Source organism: Syngnathus scovelli, chromosome 14, assembly GCF_024217435.2.
Source record: "Syngnathus scovelli strain Florida chromosome 14, RoL_Ssco_1.2, whole genome shotgun sequence".
Taxonomy (NCBI): domain Eukaryota; kingdom Metazoa; phylum Chordata; class Actinopteri; order Syngnathiformes; family Syngnathidae; genus Syngnathus; species Syngnathus scovelli.
Window position 1 is genome coordinate 7,135,435 of NC_090860.1, and position 11,340 is coordinate 7,146,774.

The following is an 11,340-nucleotide window of genomic DNA, read 5'->3' on the forward strand; positions in this document are numbered from 1 at the left end:
ATGTCAACATGAATCACCAAACAATTCTGAAGTCATGCAGAAATGTTGACGCTAACGTCGCCTGCGTAAACTCGCTCTGTTCACTTCTGTATTTGTTTCAATCGATTGTTAGATGGAAGAATCTCTTGCTGCATCTTTTGAACTCCTGTGTTCGGCACAATATGCTGACATAGTGGAGGTTTGTGTGGCGCCATTTTATTCTCCTTCAAACCTCAAGCTAATTGAGACGAGCTCCAGTAGTGCACTCACTTAGCCTCGTAGCATCAATCATACAAAATAGTCTTAATTCTCAACAATAAATTATACTGATCCATAATAGTATGTAGGTAGTAGGAATAATTCATCCATCAATTATCTCCCGAATCTGTTAAAGTAAGTAAAAGAACATAAAAATACACACCACTTTTTCCTTTGAAAGTTTCTTAAATGGGTGGAATTATCATTATTGAAATGAATCATTAATAGCTGATTCAGCAGTAAATGCAGCAGGCTTCTTTTCATTGAACAAGATAATAATAAAACATTTTTTAGTTGCCTGAAAGAAATCATTAGAGGGAAAGACGGCCTCAGTATTCACATCTCTTTGTCAAGCCAAGACCAAAACCACAAAACATTTCTCTTCACATATCAAACACAGGCTACAAAAAAAAGAATATGAACAAGGATGTATGTTGGTAGGTAAACTATAGAGCCAATAATGTTGAGCCCGTGCCAATTAGCGCTCACTAGGTTGCTAGGTCGCCATGGTCAATTGAGGAACACATCAATAGGACTTGAAAAGGTTCCTCTGTGATCAGACCTTCTGACATATTAAGTAGAATAAAGGGAGAGAAGGGAGTTGGGGGGTGGGTGGGAGTAGGGGCTTGCAGGGCTGTAGAAACGACATGCACATTATGGAGTGCAACCTGCAATTACCTGACAAGAATAGACGGAAAAGTCCTTTGCATGCATGAAAAAAAAAAAAAAAAAGACTATCGTTGTCCTATCAAACTCTATGATAACCCAAATGTGTCATTTAAGGCATGTAGGTATAGAGTCCATCTGGTATTTATGGAAATATCTGCTTTGTATAATAGAGGCAATTTTATTTAATGTATCATTCAGTTGTGCGTGTGAGGAATGAATTTTCATAAAGATATATATGCATGCGAATGGAAGTGACACTGTCACCCCTCCCCAAACTTTCCAGACTGAAATGATGCATCCAGCAGCAATTACAGTAGCCAGTCAGACTCATATTTTCTTACAAAGAGAGGTCCACCCCACAATAATGTGAAAGAAGCAACAGACACAATAGGCAGTGATTACCAAGCATAGCCTATTAGAGCGCCATAACTATGGCTATTGAAAAGAGAATAGAATGGCTTCACCTCCACTTTCATTTCATGTGGTCCACCATCAAAAGCTTTGTTGACAGCTCATTCATGCCCTCAATTCCGGGACAAAATCTATCCGAAAAATCTTGGCGCATCAAAGTACATCCAGAAATGCGTTTGTCGTTGTCTAATGCTCTTATCCAAGTCCCTCCAGACGGACTTGTTGCGGCCAATTTCAAATGTCAGGTGCATATTGGCTCTGATCGCCCTCAGAGTATCGGGATAGCACATATACATACAGCTGCCAGGTATGTGAAGGGCTTGCAAAATGGAGGCTCTCCGAGGTCTCCATTGAGACACACTGATAGCCATCATCATCATGGCGGGGTGTCATCACCGAAAGGGCTCCACAAGTCATTTTTTTTTTTTGAAAACATGTTTAAATGACCACAGGAAATGAAATGTTCGATGCGACTATCAGCCGCTGCTTTTGGAGGACACGAGTGATGAGCTTAAACACTTTGGAGTTGGTTTGCACAAATCATTTATCTTTTCAAGAGATTGATCACAATGATGCTTGTGTCTTCGTGTGTGTGCTTGCGAGTGTGCGGGTGGGTGCGTGTGTGTGAGAGTGCGCGATGAATCTGAAAACTAAGCTGCTGTATTAGCTGTATTATCAGCCTTAATATACGGAAAGTGATAGTAATAAGTGAGCATAAAACAGCAATTCTGTTATTCACTGAAATAAAAAAGTCACATGTATTGGCATATTTGGTGGATTAATTTTTTAAAATAGAGGTAAAACATAAAAAAGACAAAATACAATTTTATTATTATTATAATTATTAGCTGATAAACTACATATCAGTTATGCAGGCTTATTCATGCTCAAATTCAGTACAGCTCAGATTTAGGCAAAAGTAATGTCTATTTATTTTTACATCAATTTAATTTGCTCACTGGATATTAAAAATGTATTTTCTATTATTTAGCAATCAACATTTTTATATATTACTTTAAAAATAATTGAGATCTATTGAGTTTGTTTTATCAAATATAAATAAATAGAAATTGTGAACCGGAGGTCGCACTCACAAACAAATTGTCCAATTAGACTGCGGCAAAAGATGGGACATTAAAACAAGGTAAAAGAGAAGAAAGAGAAAAAAACTATAGACGTATACATCAGACAAGATTTTTTTTTCTTTTGCTTAACGATTGTTAATGTTTTTAAAGGGGTATTTTCCAGTCTCGGATATTTGCAGACATCCAGTATAAAAGACAGCCCTCCAAAATGTCACCCGAACAATGCTGGCTCCCTCATCGACCTTGCTTTCCTTCTCAATTTGGTCACAATCTCAACATAATGAAAATGCACTTCAAAACAGACACCTTAAAAAACAAAAAAACTTCCTCAGAAATCGCTGTCACACTTCAAGTTATTTATTCTTATTGTTCACTTGGATCTGAAACATATACAGCAGCTCCATTTGATTGTTTTAACTTACAAAAGAATAATGGAAACATAAAAGTGGACGCAAATAACAATTATTATACAATTAAACGTATTCTTGTGTTAGCCAAATGTACATGTCCCCTAATTCGTTTAAGAATTCTAATTGAATACATTAGTTTACAATATCCATATGACAAAATTGGTGACTTCAGCTCCCTATCGACCCCCCCTCCAAACATAGACAAACATTAAAACATCATGAGGGAGGTCCAAAAGATTACAAAAGGGGTCCAAAGCGTCTTGATTGCTTTTCAAGGGCCAGCCGTGTGTGTGTAATGCTCAAAAATAGACTCCCTGCTTTAGAGATGTCAAGAAAATGTGCCCTGATCAGCTGGTACTCTTGTGCATGTGCGCAGCCCGTGGCGGCCGGCGGGGGCCTCACGTTTGTCTTATTCTATCGGACCATATTTGACGTCTATAGGCGTGTTTGGAATGGGCTCATCATCCTCAGGTTGATAGAAAAAGTGACTGCACTGGGTCCTACCACGTTCTGCCGTAGAGGAGGTTCGAGCTGACCATGTTACTGGTGTAATCTACAGCAGAAGTGTCTATTTGGGCCATGCTGAGCTGGCTGTGAAGCGAGGGGGGGCTGGGCGACATCTCCTCCAGGTCCAAATCGTTTACCTGCTGTTGGTTCTGGTGCTGGCCCAGCACCACTCCGGCCCCATTCTGCTGTTGGTTCTGTTGGTTCTGCTGCACGGCTTGTTGGTTCGGCGTCGGCGTGTTGGTGGCGTTCTGACACGGTTTGCCGTCCTTGACCAGAACCGGAACGGCTACGCGCCTCGGGGACTGGGCCTGCTGTTGGCACATGGTCCCGTCCTGTTGCTGTTGCTGCTGCTGTTGCTGCTGCATCTGCTGCGCTGCCTTGTCCTTAGCTTGGCGCTTCATTTTGTACCGGTGGTTCTGGAACCAGATCTTCACCTGAGTCGGCGTCAGGTGGATCATGCTGGCCAGGTGCTCCCTCTCCGGCGCCGACAAGTACTTCTGCTGCTTGAACCTCCTCTCCAGCTCGTAGACTTGAGCTTGCGAGAAGAGGACCCGCCGCTTCCTCCGAGGCGCAGCGTGCAGGGCCGGCATGGACTTGGAAGCGTCTCCCATCCCCGTGAGACCCCCCATAGCCGCCATGTTCATACCTGTGGAAGGTCCCATGAATCTAGAAACTTAAACATATACATACATATACGTGCGTTCAATCAACACAAGAGTACATCACCGTTCTGCCTCACGCTTGTGTTCAAATTGAGCATAATATTGGAAAACTATGGATGATCAAATATTACTTCTCTTGGACAGCTATATTATATTAATAAAATGGCCTCTTATTTATCTCTGAAATCAATAATTGGAGTAAAGCTGAAATTGAGAATTTTAGATGAGATTGCTTTGTAATTGATTGTAATAAAGGATGTAAAAAAAATTCATTTTAAAAATTCCAAGTTTACTTTGTAAAATAAGAAACATAACGCGCACTGCCCTTTTATTTATTTGAATATGTATATCATTCAACAATCTTAAATATTAAAAAAAAAAACAACGGGCCATAATTGCTAATTGTGAACGTCTTACAATTACAATATGAAGAAAAACTGTGAATTTTATATTAATTTGTAATATTTAAAACGAGATTTGACAAATTTGACTCGTGCAAATAATATAAATTGCAGAAGTTGATGTTTCATGATTGGTTTAAAAAAACGTAGCCTACAAGTGAAAACTTTTAAATGATCAATCAAACGGGTGCATAATAATAATAATAATAATAATAATAATAGTAATAATAATAATAATAATAATAATAATAATAATAATAATAATAATAACGAGTCAGACTTGCAATAAGAATCCTTAATGTCAAACTTAAATGTTAGTTGCTCAATAAAAAAATTTAAAAAAAAAAAGCTGTAGATCCACTTGTGTAATTAATAAGTAAGCTTGCTTTAGTATTTCGATTACAGGAGCGCAGAAGAGGGTGGAAAAAAAATAAAGAATAAAAGTAGAAGAATGTGTTGAGCAAGTCCGGCAACAGCGCACTTACTGGTGGAGTATCTTGGATCAGGGTTGGCGCTGTACCAGCCTGTTGCTGCGGCACTATTCCTCATGCTCTCCTGGTAGGACGGCAGCTCGCCCATGTTGCCAATGCTCCCATTGCAGTATCCCCCCATGGCGCTGTGGGAGAACTGGGACACGGAGTGCGGCATGTGGTAGGCGGCCGCCACGCCGCCGTTGTGGCCCATGGAGTGCTGCTGCATGCCGCCCTGAGACACCTGCGACTGTCTGTAGGCTCCCAGCGGAGAGCTCAGGTTCCCCGCGCCGTCCATGGCACTAAACTTCTTGTAGGTCTCCTCGATTGGACTCAAAATGTCTGTCACTGAAAAAGGCGTTGTGTGCTTTGGGCTCAACGACATGATTCAGAAAGCAGGTAGAATTTTTTTTTTTGTGTTGCAGCAGATCAAGCGTGTTGTTGTATCGGCTCTCTCCTTGTTGGGTGTCTACGTAAGAGAGGACTTGGAGTGCGCCTGAGATCCTATTGATCGCCTTGGAGAAGGAGGCGAGCCCAGGGCGCTCTTAGCCCGGGTTTATTGGAGCCAGGAGCCAGGTTTATGACAAACACTGGGGGGGCGGAGCCACGCGCCTTTAGCAGCAAACAATGCTCATTGACATTTTATTCACATAACTCATGAAAACAAACTTTCATATACACCAGCAAGCACGTGGAGGGTACGTTAAAAAAAGATTCTTCTTATTTTGTGGTAGATGATGAATGACCTACATTCACCATCAGCTGTTTTTTTTTTTTTTTTTGGTTGGTTGGTTGGGGGGGGCAAACTTTGAGAGCACTTCGATGAAATACAGGACCAGCGAGTATCATCAAAGTGTCACATGAAGTAGAATAACGTGCTTCTTGATGCTTCTCAAAATGTATTTCCTCAAACATGAACGACACTTCAAACAGCATATGAACTCACTAGCCACAATATTAGGTACAGCTGTGCAAAAAAAGATCAACTACAACTATTGCCTTTACAAAGATCGTAATGCCAAGTATTTTTATAAAACATTTGCAGCAGGTTGTTTGCTGTGGTGTTTTTTTTTATCATTATTATGTTTGGAGTTGATCATTTCAGCTGCTTGCGTGCAAAATACGTATCACTGTTTAGAAAACACTTTTATTGTCATTGTTCCAGGTTCAATCAAATTGAGTAACTAAAGTAGATTTTATGGAAGAAAAATATGGATGAACATTGGGCAACTATCACATCAATAGATTTTTTTTTTTTTTGCTGCAGTCGAGTAGCAGAATATTAACCAAAATATTCGTCTTTACAATGGTACGCAGGTGAACTTTTATTACGGTGGACTATTAGTCTTTCATTTCATCAGAGTTGACCTTTTACATAGCTGTAGATAACCAATATATTAGGAACACACCTGAGTTTACAAACAAATAATAAACAAGCTGTTTGTGTAATACTTCTCTGATGTTGTCAACCACAACTGCACATTTATATATATATATATATAGCTCCTGAACACCTTGCAAAGTTGCAATTTTATGAAACCCCAATGCAATGGGCTAAGACTTAATGCGACTTGGTGACATTATAATCCTCTAACCCTCAAGCCTGGCCAGCATGCATTGATGACACTTTGTTGCAATCTCCACCTGACATCGTAATCTCTCAGCAAACTGACAGGCGCCAGGGGAGGAATCAGAGCAAGGGGACAAACAATATGCAGGAGGAGATGGCGGTTTGTGTGTGGAGGCCTGAGTGTTCTGGGAGGGGGGTGGGGTGTGGGGTCACAGCACTGAAGTTATACTGAACGGTGCTAATCTAAAATCAGTAAATGCATCATATATAGCCTACATGTCTAATCAGTTTAACTGTCAAATTAGATGATAGCCTCATAATTTGTTATAATGTACATGCCTCAATGGAGGCTTTGTGATCCTCTGCCGCTCAGGTTATTTTATAAACATACGGGCCTCTTTCTTCATTTGAGTCAGTCTGCATCAAGGCATTAATGCAATTTAGCGTGTCGGGGCAGCTAAAGGAGCTACCTAGTTTAATTGAGCAAATGAAGACGTGTCATGGTCGGCCATCAATTAAAGCGACAAGTGAAGAAACACTAAACAATCTCCGGTTAGCTTGATTGGAGCACATCCATGCTTGCAAACACATTTCCTCCTCGGATATAACATGAAGTGTTTGGATTTTACTGTTGCGGGGGAAGAGGGGGAACGCACGCACGCACGCGCTTACGCACGCACGTGCACACGCATACGCAAGCAGACACACACAAATGCACGCACAACAGCTGGAGTTGTCAGGAACGAAAGAAGAACAAAACATTTTGTCTTAACTCCAATTGAATAGTTCTTAAAAACAAAGAAAAAACAACCTTACATGTTTTGCTGGAGGAGAAAATAGCGAGACCTCGATCGGCTCAGAAGTCCAACATTATGCAAATGAGGCAAACCTCTCAACCTAAAGTCAGAGAGCAGGACCCGGTAGCACAGACCCTCCACGTTGGGATCTGATAAAAATCTGGAGCTGGTTGGCTATACATGTATCGTGCTTCCGAGCAATTGTTTCTTAAAATCTTGATCTCAATTTAAGTTACCGTGATGTTGGCGGCGTCCGCGGTGTCTCAGGAGGCTATAACAGGATGAACGGAACCGCCAGGAGGCCCATTGAAGAAGGTTAGTTGAGAACTGTAAGAAATTGAATGTAAAATAAATACAATATTCAAAAGATAGCGATTCGCTTGTTTAAAAATGATCATTATTAGTGTAGGCTGTTTTTTTTTTTTATTTCACATTTAACTGCTGCCTTAGCAATAGTTGTATCAATTTGTGTCAATTACGCACAATACGGGAGCTTATAAAGTCATTTTGACGCTATAACGCTTTAGAAAATCTCAACTTTCGACTGTCCAATTGACTTTTGTGATCAGTCCTGATTGTTTTTTTAATGTATTTGTTTATTTTAGCCCAATAAAGCAAACCCGCTCGAGGGCCTATTTAAGACTGTAATGACGCTGCCCATCTTTTTGACATAAAAAAATAACCATCATCATCAGTAATACATTTGTTAAATATGTCATTTATAACACAATACTTTAAATAAATGAATAAATGCGCGTTTTGCGCAAGGATATTATCCTGTCATCAAGACCATTTATTTAAGGGACTCCGCCGGGCCGTTTTTGGTAAAACTAATCAATATAATTTCAATCAAATTCTGGACGTCGACCTGCAGTTCATCCCAACATATTAGATAGAGCAAAAATGGACGAAATACTTCACTCCATCACTTAGATGTTGATTCAATACCGTAAGAGATGTTGAGACGACTTAAGAGCTGAGGTCCCGACCTGCCCCCTCGGCCGCAAACCAGCCGTGCATGCAAACGTATAGCGCAAAACGCGTTTTTTTTTTCTCTCTCTCTCGAACGTCACACTCATTATATTAAAAGGTGGAAATAAAATCTAAAATGTGAATGGTTATTTTTGATTCATTTATATTTGGTCCAATATTTTATTCAGTGCCATGTGGAGAAATTACTCATAACCCGTAAACATGCATCACCGTCAGTTTTGAGTCATATAGTAACAAACAAAATCTAATATATGATGACAAATTTGCCGATTTACAAATTATTTACGTTTTACGGGTGTTTAAAAAAATGTCATGCATACAATAAATGTGGGACTCAAGTGCCGTTTGTTTCTCAAGATGTATATTTCTCACAAAGATTGTTTTGGAGATTGAACAGACGAGTAGACTAGTCTATTTGAAGAATAACACAAAATCTTCAACTTTTATTTTGAAAGGAACACACACTGTCTTCAGACTATGATTTCAAATTTGGAAGAAATCACATTTTGTGTGGAAACTCCATGTGCACCTAGTCCCATTTAGCTCAAATGCTCTCTCTCCTCTCAAACGGCCCAGCAATGTGGGAGTAAAAAGCGGGCAGGTGCATATCATTCATGCTGGCCTACTTGAAACAGTTCTGTCCCTCGGCTAAGTAGGTTAAAGGTCCTCCCAAGTGGAGAAAGTATATGACAGGCCTCTTCAAGACCTTATTCTACTCCAGGAGTTTTCATTCATTCACAATTAATGTGTCTTGATGGAAGAGATGATGCTAATAGGGTCCCCCAAAAACAGAATATGTGGATGCTGATCATGCATCTTGGGAAAATTGCCAGTAGGTGAATGCAAAATGGTGTAATAGGATTAGTGAGCCCATTGTTAGTGGCTCCCACTTCATTTACTTGACAAAGTTACGATTAAATTTTTTGTACGGTCCTGGTGAATGTGCGTGACGAAAACAATGTCTCACATTTATTTAATTTAAATTTGTGTGAAATGTAAAAAGGGAGTTCAATGATGATGGCAGATTAAACTCTCCCACTCTGATAATTTATTGAAATACAATACAATGAGGCCTCAAAAGTTAAGAGTCTAACATTTTGAAGGCTAAAATTATTGGTCAGTGTTGTATTTTAAGTACCAATATTTTAAATGGCCATGCACTTTCATTTGGAAATCCATTTAATTTTTTTTTTTTTAAAGGTGATTCAGATCACTGTAAAATAGCAAATGCACGCAGGACAATGCACACAAGCACAGTTTTGTTCCCATTTTGGTCGTTGGACTTGCTGCTTGCACGGCAGCAGCGGGGGCAGGTAAACAAAGCCGTCACTAACTTCAGTGAACGTATTCATCAAATTGCAAAATGTCTCTGTCCAGTATTGCCTTCCCAAAAATATGAAATCTCACAAGCTTAACTTCTGCCATACTGGCGATGCTGGAATTCTTACTTTGTCTTGTTGATTTTGGAAGGATGGTTTTCTATTTCACTCTGTGCCGTTTCTCTGTCTCTATTTGTTTTTGTCCAGAAACAGCTGAACCAGATGTTTCCGGCAAATTCTGCCTGTTTGAAGAAAGCTGATCAAATGTGTTGTTCTCGCCAACAGAAGTGCATGCAAACAACTGCAATCTGTCTCAAGTGTTTCCTTGTGTGCAGGTGTACCTTGATGCTAATTTGTGTTTTTATTTCAGCAGTCAAGAGATGGGCCTCTATCTTTCTGTCCAAACTTTTCAAGCACTTTGAATGTCAGTTTTGAATTGAATCTCGAAATGATTTGACAGTGTCTATATAGAAGCGACCTATTTCACTTGTGTTTGTCCTCACTTTTGAGTGCTTTTATGCAGGAAGACAGACTGTCATTATAATTCACATAAACACATCGCAAAATGACTTCTCTCTGAATGTATTGATCCTAACAGAGGTACAAAACTCCTGTAATATCATTTCAAATAGAAAGTTTGACTATAAATTGAATAAATCAAATGGGCAGAATAATTGGGCTTCTTCTCAATAAGTAAACCTGCAGCTGAACAGCAAGGGCTCCTAAAGCGGTGTCAAAAACAGAACGCGGATTTAACATATACACTGTATAATATGATACAATTGCCAACATGTTTTTACTAATGATATGCCATATTATTTTTTATTTATTCATTATTTATTAATTTATAATTTTATTAATTTTCCATGTGGCATAAAATTATATTTTCCTTTATAGTAAATATATGTTTATTGTTTTCCAATATATCTAAAATAAACACATTTAAAGTTGTATCCCGGCTCTGGATAATTGTTTGGTGTATTTTTTTTTTTCTCTTGAATAATAATTATATCCAATCTAAAAGGTCACCATGAATCATGTTTTGTGGGTTGCCAGTTGAATAAAGTTCGGAAATCATTTTAATTTTCTCTCGAGTGTTTTTAATGTCTCTAAAACTATAAAGTATTTGGAACATAACACTCAAAATGTCTGTTGCCAAAGATAAGTCAACATTTCAAAATATTAGCTATGTGATTTAAAGCTTGTAGTTTTTCACAGGTTGTCACTGACAATTGAATAAGAATAAAATGCATTATGTATCGACTATCAGTAATGTGGGCTTATTCTTTTTTTAAAAATCTGTTTTATCAGTATTGTACTGGAGAATGTTTTGTTTGTACTGTGCATACAAAAGGTTGCGTACTAACATAAATTTGTCAAATCACTTTTTTTTGCAGTTAAACAATGATAGTTAGGATTTCTTTCAGTAGTACTTTGGTTTTACAGCATTTGGAGTAAAAAGCAAAGCCAATTAAACATATTCACATCATAATACTACTTATCTTCTAAAAGTAAATTCAAGAACTGTCTATCGTGGCATTTGCACTTTCTATTGCACTGAATTGTCATCGTTTCACTTCTTGCCTCCATCAAGTCTATCTGAGACTCTCTTATTTGTCTTTTTTTGTCATGTACTGTTCCAGCAGCACTTTTTGCTTTTGTGGGATATCAGCTGCATGTGCATGGCCATCTTTGAGGAGGCTTGATTCCATCTTGTCTGGCTCATCAGTACACTAGCTGCTCGGCCACTTGAAATGCTTTGCTGGCCTCTTCTCTTCAACCATCACAAAATCGTAGGGAAAACCCATG

General features: G+C 39.0%; 1 protein-coding gene and 1 long non-coding RNA gene across 3 annotated transcripts; one reads left to right on the plus strand and one right to left on the minus strand.

Moving 5' to 3' along the window:
* Positions 1-2,743: 2,743 nt before the first annotated feature.
* On the minus strand, positions 2,744-5,591 carry nkx2.4a (NK2 homeobox 4a). Of its 2 annotated transcripts, none has more exons than XM_049741022.2 (2): positions 4,868-5,591; positions 2,744-3,992 (listed from the first exon to the last, which is right to left on the minus strand). In XM_049741022.2, exons 1-2 carry the CDS (start codon positions 5,235-5,237, stop codon positions 3,313-3,315), a joined length of 1,050 nt encoding a protein of 349 aa, XP_049596979.1. In that variant the 5' UTR covers positions 5,238-5,591; the 3' UTR covers positions 2,744-3,312. The 2 variants fall into 2 exon arrangements, with proteins under 2 accessions (XP_049596979.1, XP_049596980.1); XM_049741023.2 differs by having other exon boundaries at positions 2,744-3,965; positions 4,868-5,588.
* A 1,334-nt stretch (positions 5,592-6,925) lies between these two features.
* Positions 6,926-10,794, plus strand: LOC125981163 (uncharacterized). The gene is made up of 2 exons (XR_007485851.2): positions 6,926-7,534; positions 9,739-10,794. It is a non-coding gene; the product is annotated as an uncharacterized lncRNA (long non-coding RNA).
* The last annotated feature ends 546 nt before the right edge of the window (positions 10,795-11,340 follow it).